The 17,672-nt window shown below is 40.6% G+C and overlaps 1 protein-coding gene across 3 annotated transcripts in view; it reads left to right on the forward strand.

The window, feature by feature from the left end:
- Nucleotides 1-4,379, forward strand: part of ARHGAP40 (Rho GTPase activating protein 40) — a 49,754-nt gene extending 45,375 nt beyond the window's left edge. For all 3 annotated transcript variants that reach the window (XM_075177587.1, XM_075177586.1, XM_075177585.1), the window contains exons 12-15: nucleotides 1,994-2,128; nucleotides 2,540-2,700; nucleotides 3,515-3,570; nucleotides 3,655-4,379. In XM_075177587.1, coding sequence (XP_075033688.1) covers nucleotides 1,994-2,128; nucleotides 2,540-2,700; nucleotides 3,515-3,570; nucleotides 3,655-3,761 — 459 coding nt within the window. In that variant the 3' untranslated portion in view covers nucleotides 3,762-4,379. The remainder of the gene's footprint in view (nucleotides 1-1,993; nucleotides 2,129-2,539; nucleotides 2,701-3,514; nucleotides 3,571-3,654) is intronic.
- Nucleotides 4,380-17,672: the final 13,293 nt, after the last annotated feature.

The raw sequence follows: 17,672 nt of genomic DNA on the forward strand, positions 1-17,672 counted from the left end.
CAGATACAGCAGACCCCGCCCTTGTCAAACATTGTTCCTGTACACCCCTCTGTTCATGCTCCTTCATGCCCCCCATATTGGTTGTTCCGCTACCCTATGTATCAATTGTTTATTCACACCTTCTCTTTACCTTCTGCTTTGTCATTGCATGTTGTTTATTTGTAGTGTGATCCCCTCCCTCGTTGCACAGCACTACATAATATGCTGGTGATATGTAAATAAAGGATAATAATATGTTCCCCCATATCATGTGTGTGACTCATGCCATCTTCCCCAAATTAATTTGGCCTTGTCTGACTAGTGGTCTGACCTCTGTTAGTGTTTCAAGGTGAGAATTTTCTCATCTCACTCGTGAAACTAAGCGCTCCATAGCCCGCGCTATAAACTGAGACAGAGTGACATCCAATCAGAATGCAGCTGCCTCATTCTACTTTCCTGCCAGGCAGTCTGTCATTGCTTGCTCACTGTCAGGACACCCACAGGTTAGATGATAATAAAAAAAAATCAGACAAAAAAAAAAAAAGCTTAGAAGAAGAAAATATTCAGAAAAATGCATCAGACAGCATGACGGCCACCAGCCTACTGGGAAAACTCCCAATTGGGTCTATGGCCAAATTGCCCCTGACTATCAAAATTTGCACTAAAAGAAGTGGAGTTTTGGAAAATCGGTGCAATTGTTTAAAGCTATGTAATACCTGTTTGCTCCAGCAGATGTTGCAATTGCTATAGAAAATATTTGGCCAATAGCCAAATAAGTACCAGGAGCAGCATTGGAAACAAGAGAGGTGGAGAGGATGGATTTCACATAATACAAACAGAAACTTATAATTGCAGCTTTCTTACTAATATTTATTATGCGGTACAGTGTTTTATATAGAAGAGTTTCCAGACACCTACAATGCCCTCTAAAATCACTTGTTCTAATAAATGGTATGGAATAATAAGGAAGTTATGTTAATAGTCCGTAAATACATGTTTGAAAGTAATGGTAAACTATTTTGGTTAATGAGGTACAGAATCAACACAAAATGTACAATATTCTGGGGTCTATATAAACACGGTCATCTGCAGAGATCTGTGTTCATGTTTACGGGTGATAAGTTTGTCTTTTGAGATGCCGTGTATCTTGTTAATGTCTACTTCAGTTTTGTATAGATAGACATTTACACATGTATTAATCACTGGATCAGACAAGCTGTTTGCAATACATTTATATTACTTATGCCTAAATGTAATTTTGCAGTTGCTTGTTGGTCTAAGTTTGGGTAACTATCTGGTTGCTTGAAGTCTGTGATCCCCTACTTTAAAATAGGGAAGGTTTACTTTTACTTACACACCACAAGACAGAGTTTCAGGATTGAGGTCATGTGTGGTAACTATCGTACACAAACCGAGATACTTCAGATCATGTAAGGAAATCTTTAAAAGCTGTACCACCACCAATGCTAGTGTTTCCTCCCTCAGCCCTTGCCTAAATGCAGTATGGATCCCATAACACAACCTCAGCCGGGAGAGGGGGAGAGCTGTCACTACTGCTCAGCCCTACCTCCTGTAGCGGCTCAAGCAGGTAGGATTGGAAGGTGTGCGGTAAATGCAGCTCCAGAGTGGCTGAACCACAGTTCCTGTCCATTTAAGGTACTTTCTGGCCACAGATACCGTTCCACATCAGCCAAAACCATTTTGGCCACAGAGCTTCATGGCCGCAACTTCCACCACCTCTCACCGCTATAAAAGAAAGAGTTGTAATCTTGCCCTAAAACTCCCACTCGCCCTCCCCCATCAGAAGTACAAATGCATTTAAAGATATTGAATTACAAATTGCTATTGGGACCAGGGGGGTAACCTGCTTCCAGTGCAATCCTGTTGTGTATGCCTCTACCTTTTACCCAATTTAATACCTGTTAATCCGGCTTGCATTTCATGTAAGGTTAGTAACTGTGTGTGCGTCTTTTTATCCCGATTGGTGCTTTATTCCTCCTTTGTTCCTGTTCAGGTCCCCTCCTTCCTGCTGTCCCAGGTCCGGAAGCTGAATGAGAATAGTGCTAAGAAATTCAATGACCGCTGGCTACAGAACTTGCTGCGCAAAATCCATACGGACAAGGAACGACCAGAGAAGAATCATACCAAGGTGTGCCCAAACTCGTGAGCCCGGCATAGATCACATGCTGGGGGCGTTATAGACTGAGCTGGCATTTTTTGACACAGTGGTGGACAAAAAGTAATGTTCAACTAGTGTTTGCATATTTATTACCGTCCTTTGATGTTTACAAGCAATTCTGATATAGGCTCGGTATATAGATTTTTATTGCAGTGATTGTATTTCTGTTTATTATATCAGGTATATATTATTTGCTATGTTATAAAATCACTTTTACATTACTATACACCATAATACTGTGTGCCTCATTGAGTGCATTGATAGGTCTCAGTCTGTGTAATAAAGGGCTCCCTCCGCTGTCTGTAGGTGATGAATAAGACCCTAGACTACTTGCTCTTCATCTCATGCTTTTTCCTTTTCCTGTTCCTACCTCCACTCCAGCCTTGTAAGCAAGTACAGATTCGGGCTTCTCTCTTCCTAAATGACTCTCTGGCCATTCGACTGGAGGAGGGCTTGCAAGCAGCAGACGTCTTAAAGAAATTCCAGGAGCATCTGAGCCAGCGGAGCTGGCAATTGTTCAGCACTATGGGGCTAATGAAATGGTACAAACCTAATTTCTGCATCAGACACTAACTGTAGGAAGGATTGCCATTTGTTGTGTGTGTACGCTTTCATATATGTAGAACGGACGAAAAAATATTAAAGTGATATTGGATAGAAAATTCGGCATTATAGCAATTTTATTTTTTAATTATCATTTGTCCTGTGTTCATCACCATTTATTTATATAGCGCCACTGATTCCGCAGCACTGTACAGAGAACTCATTCACATCAGTCCCTGCCCCATTGGGGCTTACAGTCTAAATTCCCTAACACACACACACACACACACACACACACACAGAGACTAGGTCAATTTTTGATAGCAGCCAATTAACCTACTAGTATGTTTTTGGAGTGTGGGAGGAAACCAGAGCACCCGGTGGAAATCCATGCAAACACGAGGACATACATACCTCCACACAGATAAGGTCATGGTCGTGAATTGAACTCATTACCCCAGTGCTGTGAGGCAGAAGTGCTAACCACTGAGCCACCGTGCTGCCCTGTGTTCAGAAACTCAGGCTGTAGACTGATGCAGTTCAGAGGGATTCATATAGGTGAACTGCTCACACCCAATGTGATTCATTGGTATAATCTATGATAACTGTATTTTTATAATAAGGAACATAGGAATAAGGAAATGAAGATTGCAATGACACTTCCTATCTATTTTGGTGAACAACACTGGCTGCAATGAAACATACATATGGGATATGAGTTACTTGCATGTAGGGAAATAAACTACAAATGTTTACTGTCCCTTGATTATTCCTAATGTACTAAGCAGACTAAACTGTTCCCATCTCTTTCAGTAATGGTTCCTGTGAGTTTCCCAACATGGATCTGTATGAAGTGGGAGGGAATATAGGTAAGTTGCTGTAGCAGTCTTAAAGCTGTTAACTGTTGGCCATAGAGACAATGGAAAGCTTTAATTTGATTGCTGTATTTGTAGGTGAACACTGCTTGGATCCAGATACCTATCTACTGGACTTGTACAATGCCAATCCTAATGGAGAATGGGTGATCAAACCTAGCCCTCATACAACGCCTATTTCATAGTGTTATTGTACTACACACACTGCTGGAATCACAGGGCTCTGAAGAGACAAGGTGGTCTTCCCAGCTTTACTATGTCAAGAAATGAGATCTGGAATCTAGCAGGATCCTACAAAGATATTTGGAGCCGCCATTTAAATAGGATTCTCTGGCATACGTCTGTATAGTGGTTTTTTAACCTATTCTCCCGAGATGAGTTTACAACACAAACTGCCCAGTTGGAAATCTGATGGTATGACCTGGATCTCTAAATGCCTTGATATCAGTATGTGAGGAATAAGGCTTGCATATTCTTTACCATCTGCATGCCAAATGCTTGGGGAACTGTTCATTCCTGGAGGTAAAATGTATATGGTTACTGGGGAAAACCGAGACAGGCAAGTACTGTTCTCAGCCACCAGAGGGCCTCTGTCTCCACTTTGTGTGCACAGGTTTTTGAGATCCCTTTTCATAGACTGTACAAAGATATTTGTTAATTCGGTATGTTGATACGGAGCTGGTTTTCTATTTTTATGTTTTTTTTTTTCCTTTTTACAGACTTTTATATGTTACAACCGTATTTAATTCTTTAATTAAACATGAAATTATTGATTATTTACTAATAAAAATAATTCTGACTTATTTTATTCTGTATGTAAAATATACGTGTGTGTTTTCCTAGAAACATGTTTATGGAACCCACATTAATATAAATCAACCATAGTCGGTGAGAGAAGACACTGGTTCATTAGAATGGGCAGCTGTATTTCAGCTATGTGAAATGACTGTAATTATGGAATCTATTAGCCCCTCTAATGCTGGGGAACAAAAGCATATAATGGGGTTTATTAAATGGGTAGGGGATCACCAGGTGCAAGTATTAACCCCTTCACTTCTGTTTCCCATTCCGTTAGCAATCAGCAACCCACTTCAATGGTGTCATTAGACTGCAGACAGACTACAGTATAGCAATAAACCTGCATGATTATTTTGCTCACGTTTTGGTATATGTACACCTATCTGCCAGTAAATATGGGTCCTTTTATATGTGTGTGTATGTATGTGTGTATATGTATATTTATTAATAATAATATTATTATTAAAACTCCTATAGAACTATAACCATTATCTGTACAAATGGAGAATACTAATGTACTTACTTCAGTTGGACATGTGTATTATAATGAATAACTTACTCCCTACTGTATATCATCACATATATTGTATTTTAGTAACATTCAAGTATTTAGATTCTCATAGCTTAACAAAATCTGGGATATTTTACATTATATTAACATTTGTTGTGCAGCGGGGTGCAAATTGTTTTTCTAAGTTATTGCATACTTGCCAACTCTCCCGGAATGTCCGGGAGACTCCCAAAATTCGGATGGGTCTCTCGGACTCCCGGGAGAGCTGGCAAATCTCCCGCATCCCGCTACTGCCACCACTATATGATGTGATTCATGGTGAATCGCGTCATTTTGGCCCCGCCCCCGCGACAAAACACCATTTCCGTTGCGGGGGGTGGGGCCAAAATGACCGTTTGGCCGCGCCCCTACCCCTCCCGCCCTCCAGTCACGCCCCTCTCCCGCCCTCCAGTCACGCCCCTCTCCCGCCCTCCAGTCACGCCCCTCTTCCGGAAAGAGCTTTGCGAAAGTAGGCAAGTTTGCGTTATTGGCCCTTTCAAGCTTGGGAGATCCTTGCTGCAATATCCTCCAATGGGATGATGGCTGGACAGGAAGTTCCCCCATGATCACAGCTCTATGATGCTGACATTCTCCATTCCGACAAGCTCCAGAAATGTTCACACATATATATATGAATATTATTATTACAGGTTTTATTTTAGGTTTAATGTACAGTACGGGGTGCATTATCACACACAGTGCTTTCTCTGTACACCATCTCACATTATAACTAGAGATGAGCGGGCTCGGGTTCCGCTAATCCGAGCCCACCCGAACAGTGCGGATCCGAACGGGATCCGAGCACTGTTCGGATATTTCCGGCGGGCAAAAAAATGAAAACGAGGCTCTGTCGTCCAGGTCTTGCGTCGAATCTCGCGAGGGGTGGGAGGGAGGGCCCAGAACAATTCCATCTTGTACCTCTTTTTTTGGCATTATGTGCTCAAGCTACCTCGGTGCAACCTTTTGGCCTAAAAACAATATTGTGAGGTGTTCAGAATAGACTGGAAATTAGTGGAAATGATTGTTATTGAATGTTATTGAGGTTAATAATAGCGTAGGAGTGAAAAAAAAAACACAAAGCTGGTTTTTAGCACTTTTTATGATTTTTTTCAAAATAAATCCGAATCCAAAACCTTTCGTCAGGTGTTTTGCGAAACAAATCCGAACCCAAAACCTCAAGCAAATCCAAAACACAAAACACGAGACGCCAAAAGTGGCTGGTGCACATCCCTAATTATAACACCACACTTGCATACCACCATTACCATAAAATGCATAACATACCACTCTCACTAGAAAACAGGCTTAGGCCTGTATTTCAAGCTTGCATTGTAAAGAGAGGGCAAAATATAGGGGATAATGTTGTCCCTATTCTAAATAAAATAATAAGGATATTATAAGTCACAGACCATACTATTATATAACAGTTCTCTGGGATGTATTCTAATATTTGTAACTATTTATAGCAGGGTGTACATTATTCCGCATAATACATTTATCCAAATGAACACTGAAGTAATGTCATCAGAACGCACCATTTATACATATATTATTTGCAGGTTTTTATATAGTGTTTATTAGCATCAATTGTGTATATGATATATCATATCTAGATATTGTTTGTATATAGGTGTCCAGACTCTTGATTGGATATTGCTGCCTTTGCCTTTTTAAAAAAAAAAAAAAAAAAAAATAGCAAAGAAAATGAGAGGTTATCGCTATAATTTCATATGAAAACATATGAATATCTGTGTTATATTATATGGGTACAACACTTGATAAGGGCGACAATATTATATATGAACCAGCAATCCCTAGCATATACGGGCATTCATTGATTCACAGAGTCCTTAATGTAGATTATATGAATTGTTACCAGATTTAAAACTGCGGGGCGATAATTGTTAAACGCTACTGAAATCCCTCCGGACACTTAAAGAAATAGACACACGCTTTTAATCAACACTGCCCCGAGGCCCCAAACTAACAATTGGTTCTGTATCAATTCATTAAAGGCAAACGTTTCCCTGCTGAACCCCTTCACAGTAAGTGATAGTTTACATTAGCAGCAGCATTTGGATTAATATGAACAGAAGCTTACATTGCCAGTAATATTGTGTAAAATACATGAGGTAAACACAAGTCCTGCATTATTATAAATAATAATGTCTGTGACTACAGCATTATGGGTATATTTTCGTTTTGTTTGTGTGTGTAACACAGGATAAACCCTCTTTCCTGCTTGTACAAGTGGCACAAGCCTGCTTCTCATTGCTCTCTTCCTGCCTTCCATTTTGAATGGCTGCTACTGTCGGACATTTTGTCCCCAGCTCTGTCAGTGTTTGTCACTTGGTGTTCCACGCTCCCTCCCTTCAAACTCCATCGTGTGTTACGGCCAGAGGCTTTTTAAAATGTTGCTGGAATTGTTTCTCGTGTGCTCAATGCCTTGATTAGCTGCTCTGCTTCCAAGCCATTCAGCCATGGAAATGATGCCTGTGTGTTATCAGCAAAGTGCAGGCCTCACGGTTGCCAGGCAACCCAGATTGGTCCCCGTCTGAGCCTATCCGAAATATCCATGCCCTCCCCAAAAATAGCTTAGTGTGTCAAGAAAAGAGGAGACGTATCTAATGACTGTAGAGAGATGTAGTCTGTGGATATTCTTTCCCTACCGGAGTCTGTACACGTAGCGGTCTGCATACAAATAAGTAACTTGCAAACTGTGCTCCACCCAGTTTGTGCGATATTAACTCATTGTATGGCCTTTTTATGTTGGAGGGTGGTCTGGGGGCTCTTGCATATTTGGAGGAGGTGTAGATACGGCAACAGTCACTGGATGGCGCTCTGTCTAGGTGAGCACTGTCTCATTGAAAGCCTGTTTTATGACATAAGGTCCAAAGTAGCAGCTCTTCATTCCAGACGTGTGTACATGTCTGCTCCGTAGTTTGTGTTTTCCAAGTGTCGACTGTGCTTTCACTCATTATGACTGATTCAGAGTCTGCCCTTTCATTTTGAGCACAGAATACAGCAGAACAATGTGCATTGGGCTATTTGTCTCATTAGGGAGAGTTCTGTCCCTAAGACCACAATATGGATGTTCAGCATTCTCCCTATTTTCCCATATTGCTGATTAGAGTAAGCGACAGTCTAGGCAGGGTCCATTTCTCTTTTGTTCGTATTTAGGTTTATTTTGGTGTTTCCAGATCCACTGCCAGTATTGCCGATCTTCTTCTCCCTGCTCCTGGTGCCTGTAATAATAGTACCCTCCTCCCTCCTCTCCCCCTCTCACTCTGATTGTGCATAAGTATAGAAAATTGCTCCATTACAGGGAAAATTGCAGCTTTGAAATCTGTAAAGAAAGTGGAGCAGGGAGCGCGAGGGGGGTAGGGAGACTGAGTAAAAACAAGGGGTAGGCAGGGGAATAAACATTACTACTATTAAAGGCCTAGGTTACAAAAATTTATATAGGAAGATTTGATAATCACGACTCTGGCATGTGTTTAGATCACCATGAATATTCATGAGCTGTCCTGTGCTGTATATAGGTAATATATAATATATACATATTATATATATTAGTTTCGCTCTTTGTATTTTTTTGTTTCTGTTCCAGCGCTGTCGTTAGTGATTCCAGTCCATGCAGCACATAGCACTAGACTGGCAGCTCCCCAGTTTCCAGCTACGGTGCTCATTCACAACAGAGTGTCTCTGTGCTGCTGGAGATAACACCTTAACAATGCCCAGTACGCCGGTGATATGTGTAAATCCCCCAGTGCTGTCAGATAAGAGGATCCCTGTATTGCACAGGGCCGGAGCTGAGCCCAGTGAGGTTCCTGTCATCTGAATGTGTGTGTGTATTGCTGTCTATGACAGGAAACATACACTGTACAATATATAACTGCAGACTGCTCTGTGTGTAATACACATACTAAATACTGTAAATTTAGACATATTCTTCACGTACTGTTTTCGATATAGTACATTTAATTTATTATGCAATTTATACTATAAACAATGAATTCAAATGTGTATATTGTAGCTACTATATTAACACTTTAATTGCATTTGTTTAGCACAAAAGTGTATGTATCTACATTAATCTCCATTGTAGTAGTCATGGTTGGAAGGCTTGGGGTGGGATTGTGGGAGTGGCAGAGTGCCATTTAAATACTAGCACCCAGGGCCGTTTTTCCCATTGGGCACAATGGGCAGGTGCCCGGGGGCCCTGCAGCCCAGGGTGGCCCGTCGGAGGCAGGAAAAAAAAAAACCTGAAAAAAAAGAAGAAAATACTTACCTTGCGGTCAGCTGGCGATCCGGCTCCCTCCATGGTCTCCTCCGTCGCGCTGGCAGTGCATGTCGGGCGTGACGTCATCACGCCCGCCCGACATCCATTGCGGAGCGCGATGGAGGGAGCCAGATCGCCAGCTGACCGCAAGGTAAGTATTTTCTTCTTTTTTTTCAGGTTTGTTTTTTTTGTATATATAGGGGCCTTGGTGCATTGCTTTGCCCGGGGGCCCGAGATGTTCTTAAGAGGGCCCTGCTAGCACCTCCTCTTTCTTTGCTGTTTCTGGTAGTTCTTTCTGTGCCCCCATCACGCATCTTCTGTACTAATTGCCCCATTTATATTCCTGCTCAGTATCTTCCCACATTTACCATGCACACACTTCTCCCTGTTTTTCTATTCATTCACTATGTACTATTCTGCTCATTATCCTTTTACTTATTTCAGTTCCAACGATTCCCCTTCTCACTTCCCAACTCTTTATTATCTGCTTTCTGTTACGCTGTCAGAATTATCTGTAATGTAAACTTACATTGCTGTCCATTTTTGTCACTTGTCTTCTGTCTAAAACCACTTTGCCTTCTACTGTCTGTTCCTAGTATCACAATGTTTCCAGTTAATTCAATTTTTCCTGTGATTCACATAAACTGGTATTACTTTCCCTCACTAATCTCCCTGCTCTCCCTCCTTCTTGCAAACTTGCCCTAGTCTGCTTCATACTGGGTATATCCCTTCCCTCATACAGGTACAGAACATAATTATTACTTTCTAATTGACCAATGCCCTTCTCTGACCTTGTTCCTCTCTGGAGACTGAACTCCTTTCCCCAGTGGCCTCATCTTATTAATTGACTCTTCTCATCCTTTTAGCAACATATACGTAAACGTAACCGCCCATTATTTCCTCCTAAATTATGAGGTTTCTCCGCCACTTTGTTTCACATTAATTTTACACCGTCCTATTCATCAATGCAGAGACATTCAACAGGTCTGTTTTCCGCTTCGTCTTACCCTAAAAAAATTCACATCAAATGCTCTCCTCTGTTCCCAACATCTTTCTTGTTATCAAAATGAATTGGTATTATTTTATTCCCCTTTCAGATCAAAGCACTTTTACACCATCAGGTTTAAAAACCTATAAAGAGTCAGTTTAGTTTCTCTTGCTTGTATTGCCATATTGTATCCTATAATAACTTCGTTCCAATTTTGTAAATATTTCCTTGAGTATTCACCCTCTTTTCCACTCTGCAATGAAACTTCTCTGTAACTACATCATACATATCATATTCCATAGCAGCCAAGGACAAAAGCATTCAAGTATCCTACACTTCAACCATCTCTAAATCTCAACTTGTTACTTTTCTATTCTGCTTAACCATTCCATCCCACTTCTCATTGTTATATCCAATTTACATGCTCTCACTATCTAACACAATATCTGTTTACACGTTTTTTCATTTAGCCTTCAACAAATTAGTTCCCAGTACCCCAGAGTTCCACTTCGTTTTCCCCAGGGAATTGGTTGTTACAAGTACAATAGTCATTCAGATTTGTGTTTTTACCATACATTATCAGTTATTCATCTCCATTAATCACATATCCCATGACCCCAGTCTCTTATTTGCTCACCCCTTTCAGTCCTATCCTCTCTTTGATTTCTACAGTACTTCCCAGCAGCATAATATAAATATATATATATATATATATATATATATATATAGTTGGTTTTATTGGCATACCCGCTTCCTCAATCCTTACTAATTTTGTATACCCATTCCCCCAGATCGTTGTTCATAAAGATTTATATTATCTATAAATCTTTGATTTATATGCAGTCTACCCTTGCTCTTAATTCATTTCAATATACCCATTTTTTTCTCTCTCATTGGATCCCAACAGTTTCCAGGAACCTTTTAATGACCTTTATTCAGTTCATGTAGCCATGTCCCCAGTCCTTCATTCCATTCATAGACCTTAGATCTGTTAGATTAGAAAGCTAGATCATGTAATCATTTTCCTACAAATATTAAACAGTTAAAACTTTTGTGAAGACAATGTAAGGAGCGTTCAGCTGTCATCTCTGTTCCTCCTTTGGTGATATATACGTGGCCTTGGTGAGCTGTGGCCACAATTTCTAATAACACGGGGAACCAGTGTCCTGGCTCCTGCAGTGAGTGTGATACTCAGAGCTGGTGGAGGACAGCTGGAGGGCCCATGCAGCACAAAAGTGAAAGCACTTTCCAGAACCAGAAGAGTAAGGAGGGTCAGGTGAGATAAATGAGGAAGGACAGTCCTGGGTGCCGGCAGCTGGCTGTCTTCATGTTACTGCAGTGACTGCTTCATCTTTCATTTCTCCACACTGCACTGTCTTCATTCCAACTATACTACACCACCTGTAGCTGCGCAGCAATCCCAGGCGCCAGCAGCTAATTTAATAGGATGATGTTCCTGCTTTACAGTAGCCACTTTTCCCTACCACCAGCTACAATTGTTATTCCACTACTTTATGTATCATTTTATTTGCAGACTCGATTCCCTTATGGAATTCAGGCCTGTGTTGAACAGGCTATGGCTGGTTGACATTATGACCGGGGACCCCCATGCTGTTAGTGTCACCAGACCAGGCTATGACCAGTCCCACTCATCCTCAGCACTCATGTTGTTCAAAGTAGTAAAAACTAACACCCGCCTGTTGTTGGTAGCCGGGAGAAGAGGCTGGGTTTCATGACATCTTCCTGTCGGTGTGTTATGATGTCACGGAGTGTGGCGCTCAGGCTCTGCACTACAGAAGGAGATGGGGAGGGGCACTAAAAGTGCCCGGCTCCCTCATCCTGGCACATAAAGACTCAAGGGTGCCCAGTTTGAAAGAGGGGACTCCCCCCTCTTAAGCTATATGGTACTTTTAGATGCTATTTTCTGGTAATCGAGTGTGATCACCGGACAATAATACCCTACACTACAGAAACCACTAAAAAGTCCAAGGAGGGGTAGATCTCTCTCCCCCCATCCCAGCTTTAATAAACTTAGGAGTACCCTCATTTGAAAAAGGGGAGCCTTCTCTTTCAATTGATTGATCCCCTGAGCAGATTATAGTTTGGTGATTTATAGAAAATTGCACCTTATACTACAGGAAACTCTAAGCAGCCCAGGGTTAGGGGAGGGGTATTCTAATGTACAGATATCCCCCATCCTGACTCTTACAAACTATAGGGACCCCTGATTTGAAAGAGATAATCCCCTATTTCAAATGATATGCCACGTTGGTGGTTGTTGTATAATTACACTGTATAATTTGTGTGGGTACTGCATAAACAAACTACTGATATTGATGTTGGAACGTGACTAGCCCCAAAAGTGCCAAATTAGGATCAGTACAGGGGTGAGAACAGCCTCTGCGGAAAAGGGGTTAAATAATTTTTTGTATTAAATTGTATTTTCTTCTTTCTTGATACATTGTAGTCTAAATGGGGAAAAGAATAAAAACCTGAAAACCCCCTGCACACAACCATTGTGTATGGGTGGGTCATTGATTTTGTTTATTTTTCTGTTCAGGTTTGTGGGTTTTGCTTTTCATTTGGACTGCATGGGATCATAACATAATAAAGTTTAATTTTTTTTGTATTTAATAATAAGCGGAGAACTGATTGTAAGAAGTATTTCATTCAACTCAATTTCTTTTGAAATGTGTGTGTACTTTTATATTTTTACTCTTTGAGTTGAAAATGTCCCTTCTCCATCTCTTTCATTCATTACACTAATCTATCTGCACAGCAGAGCGGCCATTTTGCACTTCATAAATGCCCTAGGATGTCACATGTCTATCTGTAATTTGTCGTGTGTGTGTCATTCATGATGTCATACCTCTGAGGCTGTGGTCAAAGTTCACGCATAGATGATAATGGTCACAATACTTTCCCTCATATGTTGTCCCTCTTGTATATCACATCACCAAAGATGTGACCCAGTGATTATAGTGTTGCTATTTAAAAAAAAAAAACAACTATTTAATCTCACTGGATAGCTGCATTTGTGCAAAATGAAATGTGCTGCACATCCTTATATTCTGCAGGTCAGACGTGGTGCCAGTAACGGCAAATGAGATTCTAATTATCATTTTTCTAGAGCAGTTTAGAAAATGAAAGCAAGAGTCTGATTGGTTGCTATGGGCAACGCCCCCTTTTTTACTGTGCAGCAATTTTCATAAATGTGAGTGTGTGTCTCAGCTGCTATGGCTGTTCTGTTCCTTTCTGCGCTCTCTCTCTCTCTGAACTGATTTTGGCTGCCCTTGGGCTACAAAACACTCGGCAGGAAAAGTCAAATTCATTACCCTATTGATGTTTGTAACCCTTGCTCTGCCAGTGATGTGGCATAGCAAAGTCAGGTGGGGGAAGGAAGGGGTTAATCTGTCTCGCCACTGACAGGAGAGGTGGGGGTGTAATTAGAGTCATTATCTGTTTCTGATGTTTGATGGTTTCCACTTTATCATCCATCTCAATGTTTAGTTCCTTTCTCTCCCCTCCTCCCGTTCGCTCAATTTCCCCCCCCCTCTTTGTATGTCCGTCTCTCTTCCACCCACCGCCAATCATCCTCTCACTGGGGAGCTTTGAAAATAGCAGCTTGCCTATTTAAAAATAAAATGAAAATTTAATGCCAACAAAATGCCACACACATTTTCAGATGGAGCGTGAAAAGAGGAGGGGGATTTGCTCAAAGCTATGTGTGTACAATACAGAATTCCCTCCTTGTAAACACAAATGACTTTTGTCACTTTCTGCTTTGTCACCTCGGGGCAATAACAGGTAGAGGAAGTGACATAATGCATAATTGTTATTTTGCTAAGAAAAAATTACTTTTCTAAGCATGCTCCTTGTGTCCCACGGCGCTCCTCTGATTGTGTCAATGCCTGAAGTGAGAAGGACAGACTAAATATTCCAAAATCCATCTTGTTTCTGTTTGTTTTATTGCCATAGCTATGTGTTGAAACATTCATTTTTTTTTTTTCAAGATTGGCAAGAGGGTATAAGTATTATCTGATTAATGGGGTTGTCCACTTTTGGACAAGTCCTTATCTTTAAATACTGTCCCCCCATTACTGTTTAAGTAAGGGGTCCCCACTGTTTCCTTCATGGATCCCTCACATTGCCTTTATATAGTGAATGATTCCAGGGGGAGTAAAGCTTTCCCATTACGATAGCCAAGTGTAGGCAGGTAGTTATTCAAACCTTTCCAGTGTTTTGTGACTAGTGTGGCACCTGACTGGACAGGAGCTGAGCCAATCTATACCAGTGCTATAGCTCCTCCTCCTCCTTTGATCATGTGTGACAGGATGGAACGCCTATGCCACCCTGTCTGTTGTTGCTGGAAACCAGCTGGGCTTACTTTGCCACCGTTCCCTTTTTTTATCCCATATGCGCCCTCTAACCGCAGTAGGAGGGGCTTAAGCTGCTGCCACCACTGGACTCCTTCACGGCATCCAGAACTGCGTTCCTTCTGGGTAACTGTTGCTGCTAGTGTTACCCCCTTGCTGGTGCACCTGGACTGGTACCCTTGACCTCCTCCTATGGATCAGGGGTTACTGTGGATGGATCCCCCCTGGCCTATCGCACTGGCCAGAGCTGCTGGGTAGCGGGCCGAGCGATAATACCGGAAAGCTGCGTCCAAACCTCAGAACAGCCGGAAATGGATTAGAGTTGGGTTTAATCTGTAGGTCACAGGAAATTACAGCAGGGAAGAAGTTGTCAAATCAGGATCTTGAAGCAAGTGATGTTTATTTAGCTCAAGTGTCCTGACAAGGACAGTTCACACTGGTTAAAGGTAACAGTGATCAGAAAGTCAGATGGAACAATAATGATACATACTGTTTTATACAGTTTTGGACACAGCCTCGAAGGGGGTAAGCCAGCCCCCTAAACTCTTTGCTGGCCCCAAGAAGTCTGAGTTATTTTTAATAACAGGATGCAATATGTTTTTCCAAACATGGATTTAAATGCAATTTATACTTAACAAAATTTACACTTATCTGTGATATACTATATCAGGTGCCGTTTACAATGTTCAGACAGGTTTTTTTCCCTTTATCCAGGCAGAATCCAGGTAATGACTTCCTGTTGTGTATTCAAGTGTTGGTCACTCACATTGAATAAACTTAATTAGCCTTAATTAGGACTTCCTCTTGAACTTACACAATAGACTCCTCAAACAAATGCTCATTGCATCAGACATATACCTCAGAAATGAATGCACTTCCTACACAGGAATATAACACAATATAATAAAATAAGTACTTTTCTAATACACAGTATCAAGAACAGTACATTTGCAACAATATAAATTGGCACACTGTGCTAATAATTTACTTCTATTATTACAATACGTTATTTATAGGTGTTCCAGCCACACTTCTCCCCCTTGTCCATGCAGGCCACAATGGAAACAAAGAGTGGCAAGGTCCCAGGTGGGGCAGGAAACCACCACAGAAGCACTAACTTGCAAACGTATCTACTGCATGACTCCTGTACTGTCCTCTAGACAAGGGCTCCATCCCCACTTTAACTAAAAGTTTACCATACTTTGTGGCTGATCACCCCACAGGTGCTACTTCCCAGCTATTAAGATACTGGACCTCCCTAATCTTTCCTGGAAGAACTTATTGTTATCAATAGTGAGGCATACAAAGTTAGCAGGATCCCCCCAATAGCAAATGGTTATTTGTAAACCATTCCATTAAATCACAACATAGTGGTTCATATTTTGAGAGCGAGCAAAATAGCACATGGCACTTGGGGAAAAAAATGTGCTGTAGCACATGATAACCAATCAGATATTTACTTACTTACATTTTTTAAACTGCATTAGATAATGTCCGATAGTGTTTTTTTCTTTGCTTTTTTTTAATAGCATTGCTCAAAGGTGCAAATATGCATTAAAATCATAGTAGCCACTTAACATACATCTAGCAAGTGCAAAGTTCTTTAGGTTACTAAACACAGCTGCACAAAGCACCATTAGCCTACCCACAGAGTGATACTGTGTGAGGATGTGAAAATCGGATGGGGCCTCTTTAGAAACTTGCTATGGGATCTGTTTATTCCCAGGTGTGCCTCATCTTTGCCGATTACCTCAGAAGTAAGATGGATTCCTTTACCACTGTTTTACTCATGCCTAAATCCTTGATGTCTACTTATGACTCTTTTTCTCCCATGAAGTGAGGTGTATCTTAATGTCTCTCCTCCTCTGCACCACTTGTACTATTAAAAATGCCCCACCCTTTTTATATTACACACTCACAATTAATTTAAAAATTCTGCCATCACAAAGGTTTGTTTTAAGAGTGGTACTCTTTCATGAAGCCTTCGATTGCTTCCTGTTATTATTAACCACATAATATCTTGTGTAACAGATATGTAGCATTATAAATGACCAAGCTTAATAAGCACATGAATTCATTAAGAATACAGAGACAGAACATTATGAAATGGAATTTAATATAATGCTTAAGATATCTAAAAAAAAAAGAATAACATAACACAATAACATTTAATAGTAATATGCAAAACCATTTCCTAAAATAAAATCAATATTTTATAGTGATGTTTCATACATACACGTAGGTACATTTATAATCTGTTCGTTGCATGTATTATTATGATTCTGTGATGTTCGAGAGGAAAATTATGGTCTGTATAAGAGCTTCTGGTTATTCCTGAATAGACTATGATTATAACTATGTGAAGTTCCCCTTATTAGCATATGCACTGACCTTCTCAGTGACTTTAGATGGAGGAGGCTGAGGGGGAAGCTAATCTTTCAAAAGCACTATAAGTTACAGCATCTTTGTTTATTTTACCTGGAGAAAAAAATAGTTTTTTCTGTTTCTATATTTTCTCCATTTAATTTTTTTAAAACTATTTAGCATATATCTGCTGCATACCATTTTATTATCTTAATTTTTATATACCTTAAGCATTGTGGCTTTTCTGCCATATTAAGTTCCAGTTAGTAAAGTTCTGTCTGTGTTCTTAAGTAAATCATGCTAGTTTAGCTTGGTCATTTATAACCATATAGGACTGAAATATAGGGTACTATTTAGTTAATGATGACTCCTATTGATTTAAGTTCTAGTTGTAATGTGACATAGCTCAGGAAGTAACCACAGGCTCCGGTAAGAGTTGCGCTCTTGAAACAAACTTTAGTGATGGCAGAATTTTGGAACTAATCGTGAGCGTGTGATATAAAAAGGGGGCTGTAATCATTGCTAGTAGAACATTTGGTTTACTGTGTTTAACCCTTTGTCACACACATCATCAAGGCTCAGGTCAGTGCTGCTTGTTACAGGAACAACACGCCGTTCTTTCGTTTGCTGGCCAGGTAGACCTTTCTGTTTGATGTAATAGATACAGTTCATTCTCCAGAGTATGGCTATGCACAGGGATTTAGGATTAATAAAAGAATTTTCTTTAATGTGGACCTT

Source organism: Mixophyes fleayi, chromosome 6 (assembly GCF_038048845.1).
Source record: "Mixophyes fleayi isolate aMixFle1 chromosome 6, aMixFle1.hap1, whole genome shotgun sequence".
NCBI lineage: Eukaryota > Metazoa > Chordata > Amphibia > Anura > Limnodynastidae > Mixophyes > Mixophyes fleayi.